The sequence below is a fragment of the Neofelis nebulosa genome, chromosome 12 (genome assembly GCF_028018385.1).
Source record: "Neofelis nebulosa isolate mNeoNeb1 chromosome 12, mNeoNeb1.pri, whole genome shotgun sequence".
NCBI lineage: Eukaryota > Metazoa > Chordata > Mammalia > Carnivora > Felidae > Neofelis > Neofelis nebulosa.
This window is the reverse complement of record NC_080793.1, coordinates 56,325,278-56,343,762: the sequence shown is the minus strand read 5'-3', so window position 1 is coordinate 56,343,762 and position 18,485 is coordinate 56,325,278. Positions and strand designations below refer to the sequence as shown.

The 18,485-nt window shown below is 39.8% G+C and overlaps 1 protein-coding gene across 12 annotated transcripts in view; it reads right to left on the bottom strand.

Moving 5' to 3' along the window:
- MPDZ (multiple PDZ domain crumbs cell polarity complex component) overlaps positions 1 to 18,485 on the bottom strand; it is a 169,630-nt gene that overhangs the window by 85,030 nt on the left and 66,115 nt on the right. For 7 of the 12 annotated variants that reach the window (XM_058695337.1, XM_058695343.1, XM_058695346.1 and 4 more), the window contains exons 11-15: positions 7,500 to 7,683; positions 6,648 to 6,737; positions 4,619 to 4,728; positions 2,015 to 2,161; positions 999 to 1,163 (exon numbers count right to left, since the gene is read on the bottom strand). In XM_058695337.1, the coding sequence (XP_058551320.1) occupies positions 999 to 1,163; positions 2,015 to 2,161; positions 4,619 to 4,728; positions 6,648 to 6,737; positions 7,500 to 7,683 (696 nt within the window). The remainder of the gene's footprint in view (positions 1 to 998; positions 1,164 to 2,014; positions 2,162 to 4,618; positions 4,729 to 6,647; positions 6,738 to 7,499; positions 7,684 to 18,485) is intronic. The other 5 variants (XM_058695338.1, XM_058695340.1, XM_058695347.1 and 2 more) reach the window with 2 other exon arrangements.

Sequence of the window (18,485 nt, the reverse complement as noted above, 5' to 3'; positions counted from 1 at the left end):
AAAATGTATGGTTCAAAGATCACCTATAAAAATACACAATGGTTACATCTCAGCAGCAGGACTGTGGGCGGTTTTCACTTTTTTTCATCAAGTGTCTGAATCACCTCTACAGTCAGAAACAAAATGTAGATCTATTTTGATATTAAAGAAAAGGAATTCTTATGATAAATAACAACAATTGGAGCGGAAACGGCTGTACGTAAAAGTTTTGTACTCTCGGCAAACAAAGGTTCTAAAATTTTGTGACTTGTGCATGTGATTATTTCACTAATAAATTAGCACGCACAGTAAGACAAGATGTGAAGTCAGACTGGCCTGGCTTAAAGATGGGGTCTATGATTTCTTACTGTGTTGCCTTGAGCAATATTCTTAAGCTGGACTTCAGAGTTACCCATTTGATAAAAGTTTTGAGGATTAGAGGAGGTAACATTTATAAAGCATTTGGCACAGAAATAGGAATACAGAATGTTAGCTTCTTTCAGTAAAAATATATTAAAGTGAACCTAAATTAATTCAATTTTGTTTATCTGTATGAACATAACAAATTCAGGAAAGGCATATTTTTGATGATGAAATTCTAGTTGATCTACTACCTTTGCTATTAATTACTGCACATGCTAGGACCATGGATGCAAATCTGCCTACCTGCTTTATTGTAATAATCCCCTTTATACCACATTAAAATGTATACGGATATGCCCGGTGCCAGACTGGTGTCTCTACAATCTAGAATTATGTTCCTTATTTACCCTGTTCTACTCATATGAATATTACATTCTTCAAAGTTTTCAGAATTACTCCACTGTAACCGATTCCTGCAGTCTGATGTAAATCAAATCCTAACATCATGTCTCATTATACCTTAAATGAGATTTGACTAGACTGCAGATTATGCAAAATTCAAATTCAAATACCAAATGAAAGAAGAAAGGCTTAAAAAATTTTAGACGCCATTTAGGCTTCCCATTATTGATTCCGAGTAGTCTCAGATCTAATACCTTTTCTGCCAGTTCAATATCACATAAGTCCAGGCTATCCAATTCTGACTGGGGGGTGGGCGGTACAGTCCGTCGACAGCACACCATTGTCACTTCTATGGGCAATTCTTTCAAAATATTCACCACATCTTGGTGATTCTCCCCAAGCAAAGTTATGCCATTCACCTGTGCAAAAAGAGAAGTTGCTCAAGAGGGAACATTTCATAACATGAATACTCCTTTGAAATCAATCTTTTATTAAGTAAATAGGGATTTTACTCCAGTGATTACCATCGTTCTACTGTGCTCGGAACTACAGTCACCTACATAGTTGACTTAAAACAACTCACATGCAATTTACAGTTGTGTCGGAAGATAATCACTATCTTCCACCCACATTTCATGTGCCAGTGTAGTAGCTGGGAAAGGGAGAAGTAATGAAAAAAATACCCAGGGATGAAGGGATAAGGAGGAGATTATTTTACAAAGTGACATTTCATATCATTGAGCAATAAATTACAAGGGAAAACAGTACATACAGCGTGCCAGTATGCTTTTCAAAGCCGGGGGAAAGAATATATTCAAATTTTCTTAGTTATTCCTTAAATATATCTGGAAGACGGCACAGTACCAGATATAACAGTAGTTACTTAATAAAGGGTAATGAGAACTGGCTGGATTGTTCACTGCCCATCTTTACGTTTTTTGTGACTCTGAAACATGTACATGTATTATCTAGTCTAAAAAATGAAAAGATGTTTAACATTTTTAAAAAAGAAAGTGTTTATGGTTCTCTGGACTAAAACAAACCAAAAAATACCCAGCATGGAATTATGTGTGAAGATCAATGTACGTACAGATTTGAAATTTCTACTTTTGGTGGGTTTTTACTCGCATTATTTTTCTCAAGTACCCTTTGGAGGGGAAATTTAAAATAAGAACTTACTTATTATGCATACTATTATTACATATTAAGCCCCCCTGCAGCCTTTTCAGAAGTTTACTTAAGGGGATAAAGGAATGGAATAGCTCTTTACTTCCAATAGCTCATCTCCACTGAAAAGCTTCCCACTGTGTCCAACAGGACCTTCTGGTAGAACAGATCGGATAAAGTGATGTCCCACTGTTGCTTCCAGACTTATCCCCAACCCACTGCTCTCACTGAACTTGATCACGTGGGCCACCTGAAAGGAGAAAATCATCATGAATCTAGCACTTTTTTCATTTGTTTTTTTTCCCTCATGTATATATTTTATGTTCACCCCAAAACAGTCAACTTTCTCACAAAAGCTTCAAAAATCTTATTGTAGGGCTGCAAAGCTTTGGAGCTTTGACAGATTATTGATTATCTGTCAGCTCTAGGAACCAACACAAACCCCGAAGGAGGAGGCAGGTGCAAGCACCCAAGATACTCTGCAGTGCCTAGAGATGCTGGTAACAGATGGAGGGTCGTCTAAACTACCACAGATAAAATCAAATGCCTGAGCTCCAACAATAGTATAGAAAAGACACATACCTAGCATTTAAACTATGTCCGAGGGACCGGGTTGACCCATTGCACAGATTATCTCATAGGCCTCTCATAAAGAATGCCAATGTCTATCCTTGTTTCCCAAATTAGGAAAATGAGGTTCAGAGACAGTCCCTTTCCCAGAGTCACACAGACAGCTCTAAAAGAATTTTGAACCTGAAGCAGTCTGAACCTGGAGCCCAAACTCCTGACCTTATGCTGTGTCAACAACCGACAACGGTCTTTAAAAGTGAATCAAAGCTTGGGGCGCCTGAGTGGCTCAGTTAGTTAAGCATCCGACTCCTGATTTCAGCTCAGGTCATGATCTCGCAATTCACGAGTTCGAGCCCCACGTGTGGCTCTGCACTGACAGCGCAGAACCTGCTTGGGATTCTCTCTCTCCCTTTCTCTCTGCTCCTCCCCCACTCTCTCTCTCCCTCAAAATAAATAAATAAACTTAAAAAAAAAAGTGAACCAAAGCTTAAAATAGGAGAATGAACTTCCTATTTCCCACTATTACACTAAATAATGAAGAATGTTGGGAAATCACCCACTTTCACAAAGAATCCAATCATTATAATATTAAAATCAGAAGGTATACCAATGATTATCTACTTCGGTCCCTTTATTGTACAGTTCAAGAATCTAAGGGATAGAGGGGCTGAGATTAATTTTTTTTTTAATTAAAGAGATTTTTTTTAATTAAAAAAAGATCTCTTTCAAATCTTGCTAATGTGTGCAGGGCTATTATCAGAAACTGCATCATCCAATTTTGAAATCTGCTGGATGAAATCCTTCTAACTCCTTAAAACCCAATTTAAATGTCACTTCCTCTGAGCAGCTCTCCAGGTCCCTCTCGGCTAATGTCCATCAATCCTTCTTTCTACTATACCACTCCTCTTATAACTACATTTATTCTGTATAATCACGTAGCAAACAACTTAAAGTCAGATCTATGTCTTTGTTCAATGAAGGCCAATAAATAGCTTAGCTCTTGCTTACAGCATGCTTTGCCCTTGACACATAACTGGGAGTGCTACCAGATTACTGGACAATGCGCATGAAAGGCAGCCAAAAGTTCAAGGTCCTGGGTCTTCCCTCTGTGAGCAAGTGGTTCCTTAAAAGGTTCCCTTCACTATTCAATTACCCACGAAGAAGTGCAGTCTGGTTATTTGTCCCAGCCATGTTAATCCCAGCCCAAAGAAGGAATCTCCCAACTTTCTTTTCATGCCAAATTAACCACAGTTAAGCTGGACCTTATTGTATTCTTCCCTGACTTGATTAGAATAGTAACAACAGCTGGACTTATTTGTTAACCATCTTGAGTTTAAAAAAAAAAAATTGTCATTGTCATGAAGATTCAATGAAACACTAAGAACACCGCTTAGCACAAAGTGCTCAATAAATGCTAGTTACTATTATATGACATCTGTTCTTTGATCTCTTCTAATCTAGAGTTGTTTGAATATTATAAGCAATAGGAAAAATTCTACTTAACCTAGTATTTTATTTTTCCTTTTGAAAACCGTGAAATTTGCTGGTGTACATCTCAAGACTGATAATTTGGGTCACAATTATTAAGTCTCTTTTCAGGACAGCAAATCATGATTGCTGTATGAGATATGCAAACTTTTAATAAACATAAAACATTCACTGTGGCATAAGTGGTATGAAAAGAGAATGCAGAATTAAGCCTCTTAAGGAAAATATATATGTAAAGGAATAGTGGGAAAAATCCTCTTACAATATTATATATGGATCATGATGATTTTTTTTTTTTACCTTTAAGTAAATTCTGTCATTCTATTCTGATCCTTTCTCTAAATCCCAGACTTAAGAATAAAAACAAAAAAACAAAAAAACAAAAAACAAAAAAAAAATTCCTTTTGTCGAAATATTGGTGAATTACAAGTCCTAAATTTTTCAACCCATTTATCTCAGTTCCTTTGTTGCTATCCAACTTTCTCCTACCTACATTTTTTAATACAGGAATCAATGCATTTAGGTCTTCAAAAAAAGTCCTGGGCATTTGCTACTTCTCTAGGTCTCTTTATGAAGATCATCTTTATTTTTGTCATGAACTTCCTGCTCAAATACAAGTTAGGAAGTTAGGGAGGCTAAGCTAACCTACCACTATTTCATAATTAATTCCCATAATCCTTTGCCACTTCGTCAGCAGGGCAGCTTCCTGTTGTTGTGGGTCTTCTGTTTCTTCCATCTCTGCTGCCAATAATGGATACCCTGAAATAGTCAACACAATGACGTTAGTGACAAACTACAAAAATCTCCATATTTTAACATTCTATAAAAGAGACACTGCGATCAGAACCTGTCTGTTGTAGCAAGTCTGACTCTTCACCCAGTATATGTTACCCTTATTTTTTATTAAAAGATAACTGACAAACAATATCCTATTAGTTTCAGGTGTGTATCATAGTGATTCAATATTTCCATACATTATAAAATGACCCCCACAGTAAGCCTAGTTATCATCTGTCACCATATAAAGCTATTACAATATTACGGACTGTATTCCCTATGCTGTACAATGCATCCCCATGACTTATTAATTTTATAACCAAAGTGTGTACCTTTTAATCCCTGTCTCCTATTTTGTTTGCTCCTGAACCTCTCCTCACTCTTGTATCAAACAGTTGTTTCCTATATCTATGGGTCTATTTAATTTCTTTTGTTTGTTTGTTGTCTAAGGATAAGCACTAGGGTAGATGCATTCGAATCATTTAGAAGCTTTTCCCTAGTTTGTGTAAAAAAGAATTTGGGACTTTTAATTCTAAGTCTAGAGCCTCTCCCACCCATCCTCCCACACACATATGCACATTCACAAGCAAAGACGTGGTCTGGGCCTTCGAGATGATCCCCCACACCCATCCCTATGTACTATCTCAAGTTTCATGCTCTAAAAGCTTTTTATTCTTTCCTGCTACTCTTGATACTCACTTTAGCCTAAATAATTTCTTCACCTACTTCTATAAAAATGGCAGAGTGCAATTAACACATATGAATCCTACACATCACACTCTCAGGATATTACTGCAAACACAAATATTCTTTTAAAATAATAAAAGTAAAGCAAAATTTTCAGCAGAAAATAAAACCTGTTAATAATGGAGTAGATACTTTAAAGAACCACAAAGCTCCAAAGGAACTATTAACAGGAAGACCACTCTTGGACTCTGTTCAGTAGATGTAAGTTACCAAAGTGCCTAAAGCAATCTGACAGCTAAGGAAAGCACACAGCTCCCAGACTAAAAAGATGGCAATAATATTCCGGCATAATTATATATTAAAACAATGCTGCTCTAAAAAATGTTTAAATGGCTCGATGAAGTCTACATTTATACTGAAAGAAATCTCAGAAAGTTTTAATAATTTCTCCATACAATTCCTTTCCAAACCAATTCCCCAATATTAAGATTTAGAATTTATGAAAAATTGACAAGGAAAAGCCTCCCAAAATAGAACGGTTTCATTCCTAAGAGCTTACGCTTTAAAAGAAGATTTTCATGTTTCTTTTAAAAATACTTCATAATTTTATTATTCCTTGCTCAATAAGATATGAACATGTCGGCTATACTGAAGTAAGGGGACTGATACAAAACCTTGTACATAACTGACTGATTCCTAAAGCCCTCTGATTTCAAAAATATGTAAGACAGACTGGGGTGCCTGGGTGGCTCAGTCAGTCAGGCATCTGACTTCAGCTCAGGTCATGATCTCACAGTTCATGGGTTCAAGCCCCGTGTCGGGCTCTGTGCTGACAGCTCAGGGTCTGGAGCCTGCTTTGGATTCTGTGTCTCCCTCTCTTTCTGCCCCTTCCCCGGCTCATGCTATCTTCGTCTCTCTCTCTCTCTCTCTCTCTCTCTCTCTCTCTCTCTCTCAAAAATGAAAAAACATTAAACATTTTTTTAATTAAAAAAATATGTAAGAAAGAACATATGACCATAAAATATGCCAGCTATAAATGAACTATTTTAATCTGTTAGAGAAATTAATCCTATCTACAAATAAAGACTTAAAAACATCTCTTTTTCTTTCATGATAGATTTTTTTAGTAATTTACAATATATCCATAAAGACTTAATCACATTTGCAAAAATCATTTCTCTAAAAAACAAACAAACAAAAAAGAACGTAATAACCTGGCTCCAGGTGTTTACCTTCTTCTTCAATTGGTAATATGCTGGTGTTTCTACTCAAAGATGAAGAATCTTCATCTTTTTCATGATTTTCTTAAAGATAAGAATATTTTAGTAGTTATATCTATGATATAATCAAGCACATGACGTTTTTCAAATCCCACTCTATTTATCTGAACCCCTCAATGAGTGTTTTTTTGTAAGTAAACCTTTCAAAACAACCACCTGTACTTAAAGGGAAGTTCTCCTGTGACCTCCCAATTTCCTAGTACTGCAATGAACAGTATACGGCATAAATACTGGAATGGTCAACAGTTTGAGAAATGAAACAGCATTTTCAAACCAAAAGCCTGGCTTCTACCAACAAACTCTAACACCAGTCAGCTACCTGGGGATTTCATAATTTTCAGAGATATTCATGTACTAACAGCTTATAAAAGACATTTCTAAATGTGTTATTAAAGTAGATTCCTTCAGGGGAAGGCTGGATGTTTAGAAACATGAGGCTTGCATACATACACTGCCCAGGCCGAAAAGGTTCCCCCTAAAGGGAAAGAAAACATGGCAATGACACCCAAAAGTAAGGCAGGGACGGAAGGATAGATGCACGTTTCCGACTCTGAAATGGGGACTGAATAAACAGGGAAGAAAGAAATTTGCTTTAATCGAGAGCCCATTTTATAGTCAACGGACACATCACTGGTTCTCGTTAGTCCCAACTTCATCAAATTCCCTTTTTACTTGGTTCATAGTGAACAGTTAAGACTAAAGACCATTCTTTAAATAATTTCAGAATTAGAAAAACATCTAAGGGATATAAGGGTCTAACTGAAAACCAGCTGAACCTGGCACTACCTTTGCTTCCGCGGGCACTCCCAGGAGACAAGACCGCGTCCTTCATGACATCCTCCCTTGACACCAGCTCAGCCTCTTGCTTCGTTCCTCTCCTCATTAGTGTCAGGTGCACAGTTGGTCCTGTGTGTCGCAACACTTCTACCGCTTGTTGATTGGTAAAACCCTGAAGGTTTGTGCCATCTACCTGTGATAAGAGCAACAGATGTTAAAAAATAAATGAATATTTGTATTACCGATTCACGGAATGCATGCTTACTGCTTGTTAGTGGGAAAAGAATGGGGCTGAGTGCTCCCCTAATTGCAGAATGAACGAACACCTGTTTGGGGACTAGTAATAACTTAGAGCGCTAGAATTACCCAGAAGAGTTTTGCTTTGCGTATTAGAGATTATGGTGTCTCGCTTCTAGATATTAGGAGCCAACAGTTCCAGGGTGGGAATACTCTCTTATATTCCTCAGGTGATCCTGATACACAGTCATGCTTGGAAACCAGCACTCTGCACGATATAAAGTGTAGAAGACAGTGACAAAAGTAGTCCCTGACAGCACTGATGTATTCCAAAACGCACACTTATCCTGGCTTTAAAAAAAGACGACAAAACTACCTTCCTTTTTCTTTCTTTGCCTCTTCAAAAAATACATGGGGTTTTCCCTTTTTCTAGTTCACAAAGGATGAAACATTTGAAGATGCCCCTGTGATCTTTCCAAACTGAAGATATGATCGCATCGTCCCAACCCTGACTTTGGTAGAATATCCCTTAGGTCGATTTTCCATACTGTGAACACAACTTAGAAAGACCTATGTCAAGTGTCCCCAGCTGCACCATCGATCTCATCTGGCACAGGGCTGCCCACCCCTGTGCCCTCCAGCCCCCATACACGCATTTCCGCTCCCACCCTGCAATGCTCCCCTTAGCCAGAAGACCTCTGCGGGTTCTGCTCCCCGAGTCTAGACTCTCTGGGCTCCCTCCAGCCCATGTTCTTTCTCATCTGTCCACCCAGAAAACACCTGTACTTGCTTCAAATGTCCGTGCAATAGTTATGTTCAGAACTGAGCTATCCTAAGGTCTCTGACTAAAAGCCCCCTTTACCATTTCTCCCTCCCAGCATGAACCAGAATATTTTTAAAAATTTTTTAATGTTTACTTATTTATAAGAGAGAGAGAGGGAGAGAAAGAGAGAGACAGAGTGCGAGCAGGGGAGGGGCAGAGAGAGAGAGGGAGACACAGAATCTGAAGCAGGTTCCAGGCTCTGAGCTGTCAGCACAGAGCCCAAGGCAGGGCTCAAACTCAGGAACGGCAAGGTCATGACCTGAGCTGAAGTCGGACGCCTAACCGAATGAGCCACCCAGGCGCCCCTTCCAGAACTTTAATTTTACAGTTTCTGTCATTATTAGATTTGTGACTACATACTCCAAGAGGACGGGCTCTGATGTCACCAAAACATACCGCTGTCTATACAGCAGATATTCATCCCAAATGGGAATATAGAGTCATTTGTCCATTTGTCAAGGATTTATTTGTAAAGCAAATTACCTTTTGAATAAATAAGTGCAGTTTATAGCACCTTATTTTTTTAAATTTCACTGAAAATTATAAAATTTCAAAACTACATTGAAAACGGTTTGGAAAAGTGTAACATATTTAATATTGAAACTCAAAGTCATTGATATTTCTTTTGTATTGTAAAATGGGTATAAAATGGCTGTGTAAGTGTCATGCTTTTCTAAGCACAGTGCTGGCCACATTAGGCACTGAAATGAATGAGAATTACAAGAGCTAGATCATGATCTCTAAGATATAATACCTTACTTCAGAGGTTTCTGAAAGAATACAAAAGGACTTTTAATTAAACATATTTTAAAATTCCATTTGTTTTACGTACACATATAACATATATACTAACTATATATGAAACAATATATATAATACCATATATATATATATACATATATATACACACATACACATATATATACATATAGACAGAGAGAAAGAGAAAATATATATCACATATGAATACATAAAGGGGGGGAAGAAGAGGGAGAATGCAGTGTTTAGTTGGGAGATACTCAAAAATCTAGACACTTCTGATATAGATTTTTCTAAATTTATCTAGATAACAATCTTACCCTTTGCAAGTTACTTAAAGTTGACATAATGCTTTTGAGTTTAGGTGTCTACCTCTCTTCTCTTTCCTCCTACCTTCACCCTGTTGATTTCCTTTTGGAATAACTAATAAAAATATAACAACAGAGAAAACACTGCAACACAACTGGAAACCATGGAAAAATAAAAGTCCCTATGCCAGTAACTTGGAGGAATCTTCTACTAGGAGTGGCCTGGACATGACCAGATCCAAAGCAGGCCAGTTGAATCTATGTGAAAGAATAGTTTGTTTGGTCTTTGAGAAGAAACTCCAGTAAAATCCAACAAGAGTCTCTTATTAAAATGAGGTAGTCAGGGGCGCCTGGGTGGCTCAGTCGGTTGAGCGCCGACTTCGGCTCAGGTCACGATCTCGCGGTCCGTGAGTTCGAGCCCCGCGTTGGGCCCCTGTGCTGACAGCTCAGAGCCCGGAGCCTGTTTCAGATTCTGTGTCTCCCTCTCTCTGACCCTCCCCCGTCATGCTCTGTCTCTCCCTGTCTCAAAAATAAATAAACGTTAAAAAAAAAAATGAGGTAGTCAGATGGTACCTGTGGATCTTAACCAGTGATTCCACAAAATTACACCAAGTGCTAAAGGCTGCACAGCATGCTGGGAGCATGCAGCAGCATGGAATTACACATACGCAATGACATCACACCCTACACACATGCACCCACACAACCCCAATCAACTCCTGGCTCCACAACAGGCACAGAAAACAATCTCTCAGTACACAGGGGCAAAATTTCCCACGATGATACCCCAGCACTGGTTTCGTCTTTATTAATCTACAAGTGAAACTTAAATAAATTTAAATGTCCCCCTTCCTTCTTGCTCTGTCAATTCCTGAATCATCTGGACAAAATCAACACAGTCTTTGGCAGAATCCATCTCAAATCCCATGTGTACAAGCACAATTCCTACTAAGAATGATGAAAGGTCACAGGATATGGAGGAAGATACCATGTCCAAAAGAAGGTGCTTGCACTGAGGCGTCACTACAAACATCTTCCAATGAAATTGTTACTGTAGTGAACAGGAAAAAAGATATTTTCTGAAACTTCCCTCAAAAGGATTCATATTTCACAGCATTCAAGGAAACATGGATTTAGTTATAAATAAAAAAACAAATATCTACCAGAAAAGGAAAGTTGTGACAATGAGGGCAGTCAGCAGGATTTTAAATACCACAAAAACAGCCAGGTAATGGAAGGCAGGAGCATACAATGTTCCCCTATTTCAGAAGAAAAGAATAAGCAAAAAAATTATCAGAAAAGACTAAAGACATATACAGGCTGATCTAAAAATCAATATAAATGAAAAGAATTACAAGGAAAAGAGAATAAATGAGGAAAAAAATAAGCAAAGAAGTGATTAGGAGGTTAGGAAAATTTACCTTAGTCTACAAATAAAAGAGGTACATGAAAAACCAGAAAACAAATTTAAAAAACAAAACCAAACAAAATGCTAACACTTAGACATATCCTGGTAAAATTCTTGGATTCCAAAGGTCAAAAGAAAAAAGAATCTGCCAGCATTTAGGCAACAGAGTGAGCAGGTTATCCAGAGAATTTGTGGTAAAGAAATTACAAATCAAGAGTTTTACATTTAGTGTGATACATGTAAAAATGGAAATCATGGTTGAGATGCTAAGATGATTTATATCCTGTACCACCACGAGCTATGAGCGGGCCCATCAGGCAGAAATTTAAACCAAGTAGTAAGGATGAAAATGTACACACAGTTACGGCATAGAAAAGGTGGGTTGTTACAGGTCAGGAAAAATTAAAGAGGAGGTTTGTTTTTTTGTTTTGTTTGTTTGTTTGTTTGTTTAAGACAGAAGATGACTGTAAGTCCCCAAGCCACCCACTTAGATGTTTCACCCTTGGCCTCAAGTCAGAAGAGATCAGTCACCGGTAGTAGGGAAGGATGCAGTGGATTATGTCTAACTTCATCAGGAGGACAAGGGAGAGGCTGTTTAGTCGCTTTGATAGTGGAGCAAGAGAAAAAAGGCTATTATGTTGATAAATGTCTGACTTTGGGCATAGACCTGAGGCAGGCCACGCACATGAGAAAGTCAGGCTCAAGCCATTTTGAAACCTACCCAAGAGTGCCCCTAGGGAATGATGGTACCCCAAAGACAATCTACGGAGTAGACTGCTGAGAAACCAGAGGCCAAAGGTAAGAAAAGTCAGATGAAAACTCCATCATCCGTCTTGGGAAGTTAAATCAAACATCTTCAGGAACCCATCTAGGACCTCCTAAGAATCCAAGAAGGAACTCTTAAGAAGCAGTTTTAAGCATCTGCCAGGCTCACTCGGCACAAAACCATCTTACAGCAGAAGAGTCAAGGACAGTGTGTCTGATTATCCACCCTACACTTCCTTCTCTCGCCTTTTATGATGGTAGGGGCAGAACCTGCCATAAGAAGGTGAGGGAGAAAAAGAATAGCTAGGTAGGGAAAGATAAACTGGAGCATACACTCTCTATCCCTAGGTAAGCCATCACTTCAGAGCAAGCTTCCGCTACACCAGGGCTGTAGTTTAAAATTCAATTACTACTTAGGAGGAGAAATTTTCTATCTTTTCTTTTCTTTCTTTCTTTTTTTTTTTGGGGGGGGTAGGTTTTTGTTGTTGTTTGGTTTGTTTTTGTTTTTTGTTTAGAGAGAGAGAACAAGTAGGGGAGAGGGGCAGAGGTAGAGAGAGAGAGAGAGAGACAGAGAGAGAGAGAGAGAGAGAAAGAGAACCTTAAGCAGGCTCCACGCTCGGTGCCGAGCCTAACGTGGGGCTCAGTCCCATGACCCTGGGATCATGACTTGAGCCAAAATCAAGAGTTGGACACTCAACCGAATGAGTCACCCAGGAGCCCGAAGAAATTTTCAGTCACTAAACTGGGACTGTGTTTAGTGATTCTAATTGGCCATAGGGCATTTTATTCTCTGAGAATGAGGTAAGCCATGATACTTGTATAAGATTTCTTCCAGAGGGAAAGGGAAAATCCTTCCCTATTAAAAATTAAAAAGGAATGTTGCAAAATCTTAAAAGTTGTTTAAGATTACCTCCCCTAAGTTTCTCTTATGGAATGTTTTTGTTATTCCCAGCCAAACTGCCCAAGGCAGCAGAAGAGATTCTCAGACAGAAAAGGTTTGGCAAGCCTACCAATACATTCTCTTTCCATAAAATTTACTCAAAACACTCTAGCTGATTGAGATTAATCAGATTTAAAATTTAAAGAAAGAAAACAGTGGCATACAAGATCCAATGCTGAGGAACAAGTAAAATTCAAATCTAACAGTATTAGAGCAAAATCAGATGCTTCAAGTCAGCCTGTAAAAGACATAAAAAGTGGTATGTAATGCCAGGTGTTTATAACAGCAGAAAACTGTAAAAAACATTAACCATCCATGAATATGTACCGCTTAAATATATTACAATAGAACTACATGTGATGACATGACTATACCTTCCAAGTATGTTTTTAAGTAAAATAAAAAATAAAAAGGTAAAACAGGGGCTTCTGGGTGGCTAACTCGGTTAAGTGTCCAACTTCAGCTCAGGTCATGATCTTGTGGTCCGGGAGTTTGAGCCCCACGTCCGGCTCTGTGCTGACAGCTCAGAGCCTGGAGCCTGCCTCAGATTCTGTGTCTCCCTCTCTCTTTGCCCCTCTTTCTCTCAAAAATAAATAAACATTGGGGCGCCTGGGTGACTCAGTCGGTTAAGTGTCTGACTTCAGCTCAGGTCATGATCTCGCGGTCCGCGAGTTCGAGCCCCGCGTCGGGCTCTGGACTGATGGCTCAGAGCCTGGAGACTGCTTCCGATTCTGTGCCTCCCTCTCTCTCTGCCCCTGCCCCATTCATGCTCTGTCTCTCTCTGTCTCAAAAATATATAAACGGAGCTTTGGGGAAGATGCGGCATAGGAGGACGCTGGGCTCACCGCGCGTCCTGCTGATCACTTAGATTCCACCTACACCTGCCTAAAGAACCCAGAAAACCGCCAGAGGATTAGCAGAACGGAGTCTCCGGAGCCAAGCGCAGACGAGAGGCCCACGGAAGAGTGTAGGAAGGGCGGCGAGGCGGTGCGCGCTCCACGGACTGGCGGGAGGGAGCCGGGGCGGAGGGGCGGCTCGCCGGCCAAGCAGAGCCCCCGAGTCGGGCTGGCAAAAGCGGAGGGGCCGGACGGACTGTGTTCCGACAGCAAGTGCGACTTAGCGTCTGGGAGGTCATAAGTTAACAGCTCTGCTCAGAAAGCGGGAAGGCTGGAGGACAAAGGGAGGGAGAGCTGCTGAGCCCCCGGATGGCAGAGCTCAGCTTGTCGGGGAACAAAGGCGCTCGCCAGCGCCATCTCCCCCGCCCATCCCCCAGCCAAAATCCCAAAGAGAACCAGTTCCTGCCAGGGAACTTGCTCGCTCCGCGCAAACACCCAACTCTGTGCTTCTGCGGAGCCAAACCTCCGGCAGCGGATCTGACTCCCTCCCGCTGCCACAGGGCCCCTCCTGAAGCGGGTCACCTAAGGAGAAGCGAGCTAAGCCGGCCCCTCCCGCCCCCGTGCACCTTGCCTACCCACCCCAGCTAATACGCCAGCTCCCCAGCACCAGAAGCCTGGCAGTGTGCAAGTAGACCAGACGGGCCACACCACCCCACAGTGAATCCCGCCCCTAGGAGAGGGGAAGAGAAGGCACACACCAGTCTGACTGTGGCCCCAGCGGGGGGCTGGGGGCAGACATCAGGTCGGACTGCGGCCCCGCCCACCAACTCCAGTTATACACCACAGCACAGGGGAAGTGCCCTGCGGGTCCTCACCACTCCAGGGACTGTCCAAAATGACCAAACGGAAGAATTCCCCTCAGAAGAATCTCCAGGAAATAACAACAGCTAATGAACTGATCAAAAAGGATTTAAATAATATAACAGAAAGTGAATTTAGAATAATAGTCATAAAATTAATCGCTGGGCTTGAAAACAGTATACAGGACAGCAGAGAATCTCTTGCTACAGAGATCAAGGGACTAAGGAACAGTCACGAGGAGCTGAAAAACGCTTTAAACGAAATGCAAAACAAAATGGAAACCACCACGGCTCGGATTGAAGAGGCAGAGGAGAGAATAGGTGAACTAGAAGATAAAGTTATGGAGAAAGAGGAAGCTGAAAGAAAGAGAGATAAAAAAATCCAGGAGTATGAGGGGAAAATTAGAGAACTAAGTGATACACTAAAAAGAAATAATATACGCATAATTGGTATCCCAGAGGAGGAAGAGAGAGGGAAAGGTGCTGAAGGGGTACTTGAAGAAATTATAGTTGAGAACTTCCCTGAACTGGGGAAGGAAAAAGGCATTGAAATCCAAGAGGCACAGAGAACTCCCTTCAGACGTAACTTGAATCGATCTTCTGCACGACATATCATAGTGAAACTGGCAAAATACAAGGATAAAGAGAAAATTCTGAAAGCAGCAAGGGATAAACGTGCCCTCACATATAAAGGGAGACCTATAAGACTCGTGACTGATCTCTCCTTTGAAACTTGGCAGGCCAGAAAGGCTTGGCACGATATCTTCAGTGTGCTAAACAGAAAAAATATGCAGCCGAGAATCCTTTATCCAGCAAGTCTGTCATTTAGAATAGAAGGAGAGATAAAGGTCTTCCCAAACAAACAAAAACTGAAGGAATTTGTCACCATGAAACCAGCCCTACAAGAGATCCTAAGGGGGATCCTGTGAGACAAAGTACCAGAGACATCACTACAAGCATAAAACATACAGACATCACAATGACTCTAAACCCGTATCTTTCTATAATAACACTGAATGTAAATGGATTAAATGCGCCAACCAAAAGACATAGGGTATCAGAATGGATAAAAAAACAAGACCCATCTATTTGCTGTCTACAAGAGACTCATTTGAGATCTGAGGACACCTTTAGATTGAGAGTGAGGGGATGGAGAACTATTTATCATGCTACTGGAAGCCAAAAGAAAGCTGGAGTAGCCATACTTATATCAGACAAACTAGACTTTAAATTAAAGGCTGTAACAAGAGATGAAGAAGGGCATTATATAATAATTACAGGGTCTATCCATCAGGAAGAGCTAACAATTATAAATGTCTATGCGCCAAATACCGGAGCCCCCAGATATATAAAACAGTTACTCATAAACATAAGCAACCTTATTGATAAGAATGTGGTCATTGCAGGGGACTTTAACACACCACTTACAGAAATGGATAGATCATCTAGACACACAGTCAATAAAGAAACAAGGGCCCTGAATGATACATTGGATCAGATGGACTTGACAGATATATTTAGAACTCTGCATCCCAAAGCAACAGAATATACTTTCTTCTCGAGTGCACATGGAACATTCTCCAAGATAGATCATATACTGGGTCACAAAACAGCCCTTCATAAGTTTACAAGAATTGAAATTATACCATGCATACTTTCAGACCACAATGCTATGAAGCTTGAAATCAACCACAGGAAAAAGTCTGGAAAACCTCCAAAAGCATGGAGGTTAAAGAACACCCTACTAACGAATGAGTGGGTCAACCAGGCAATTAGAGAAGAAATTAAAAAATATATGGAAACAAACGAAAATGAAAATACAACAATCCAAACGCTTTGGGACGCAGCGAAGGCAGTCCTGAGAGGAAAATACATTGCAATCCAGGCCTATCTCAAGAAACAAGAAAAATCCCAAATACAAAATCTAACAGCACACCTAAAGGAAATAGAAGCAGAACAGCAAAGGCAGCCTAAACCCAGCAGAAGAAGAGAAATCATAAAGATCAGAGCAGAAATAAACAATATAGAATCTAAAAAAACTGTAGAGCAGATCAACGAAACCAAGAGTTGGTTTTTTGAAAAAATAAACAAAATTGACAAACCTCTAGCCAGGCTTCTCAAAAAGAAAAGGGAGATGACCCAAATAGATAAAATCATGAATGAAAATGGAATGATTACAACCAATCCCTCAGAGATACAAACAATTATCAGGGAATACTATGAAAAATTATATGCCAACAAATTGGACAACCTGGAAGAAATGGACAAATTCCTAAACACCCACACTCTTCCAAAACTCAATCAGGAGGAAATAGAAAGCTTGAACAGACCCATAACCAGCGAAGAAATTGAATCGGTTATCAAAAATCTCCCAACAAATAAGAGTCCAGGACCAGATGGCTTCCCAGGGGAGTTCTACCAGACGTTTAAAGCAGAGATAATACCTATCCTTCTCAAGCTATTCCAAGAAATAGAAAGGGAAGGAAAACTTCCAGACTCATTCTATGAAGCCAGTATTACTTTGATTCCTAAACCAGACAGAGACCCAGTAAAAAAAGAGAACTACAGGCCAATATCTCTGATGAATATGGATGCAAAAATTCTCAATAAGATACTAGCAAATCGAATTCAACAGCATATAAAAAGAATTATTCACCATGATCAAGTGGGATTCATTCCTGGGATGCAGGGCTGGTTCAACATTCGCAAATCGATCAACGTGATACATCACATTAACAAAAAAAAAGAGAAGAACCATATGATCCTGTCAATCGATGCAGAAAAGGCCTTTGACAAAATCCAGCACCCTTTCTTAATAAAAACCCTGGAGAAAGTCGGGATAGAAGGAACATACTTAAACATCATAAAAGCCATTTATGAAAAGCCCACAGCTAACATCATCCTCAATGGGGAAAAACTGAGAGCTTTTTCCCTGAGATCAGGAACACGACAGGGATGCCCACTCTCACCGCTGCTGTTTAATATAGTGCTGGAAGTTCTAGCATCAGCAATCAGACAACAAAAGGAAATCAAAGGCATCAAAATTGGCAAAGATGAAGTCAAGCTTTCGCTTTTTGCAGATGACATGATATTATACATGGAAAATCCGATAGACTCCACCAAAAGTCTGCTAGAACTGATACATGAATTCAGCAAAGTTGCAGGATACAAAATCAATGTACAGAAATCAGTTGCATTCTTATACACTAACAATGAAGCAACAGAAAGACAAATAAAGAAACTGATCCCATTCACAATTGCACCAAGAAGCATAAAATACCTAGGAATAAATCTAACCAAAGATGTAAAAGATCTGTATGCTGAAAACTATAGAAAGCTTATGCAGGTAATTGAAGAAGATATAAAGAAATGGAAAGACATTCCCTGCTCATGGATTGGAAGAATAAATATTGTCAAAATGTCAATACTACCCAAAGCTATCTACACATTCAATGCAATCCCAATCAAAACTGCACCAGCATTCTTCTCGAAACTAGAACAAGCAATCCTAAAATTCATATGGAACCACAAAAGGCCCCGAATAGCCAAAGTAATTTTGAAGAAGAAGACCAAAGCAGGAGGCATCACAATCCCAGACTTTAGCCTCTACTACAAAGCTGTCATCATCAAGACAGCATGGTATTGGCATAAAAACAGACACATAGACCAATGGAATCGAATAGAAACCCCAGAACTAGACCCACAAACGTATGGCCAACTCATTTTTGACAAAGCAGGAAAGAACATCCAATGGAAAAAAGACAGTCTCTTTAACAAATGGTGCTGGGAGAACTGGACAGCAACATGCAGAAGGTTGAAACTAGACCACTTTCTCACACCATTCACAAAAATAAACTCAAAATGGATAAAGGACCTGAATGTGAGACAGGAAACCATCAAAACCTTAGAGGAGAAAGCAGGAAAAGACCTCTCTGACCTCAGCCGTAGCAATCTCTTACTCGGCACATCCCCAAAGGCAAGAGAATTAAAAGCAAAAGTGAATTACTGGGACCTTATGAAGATAAAAAGCTTCTGCACAGCAAAGGAAACAACCAACAA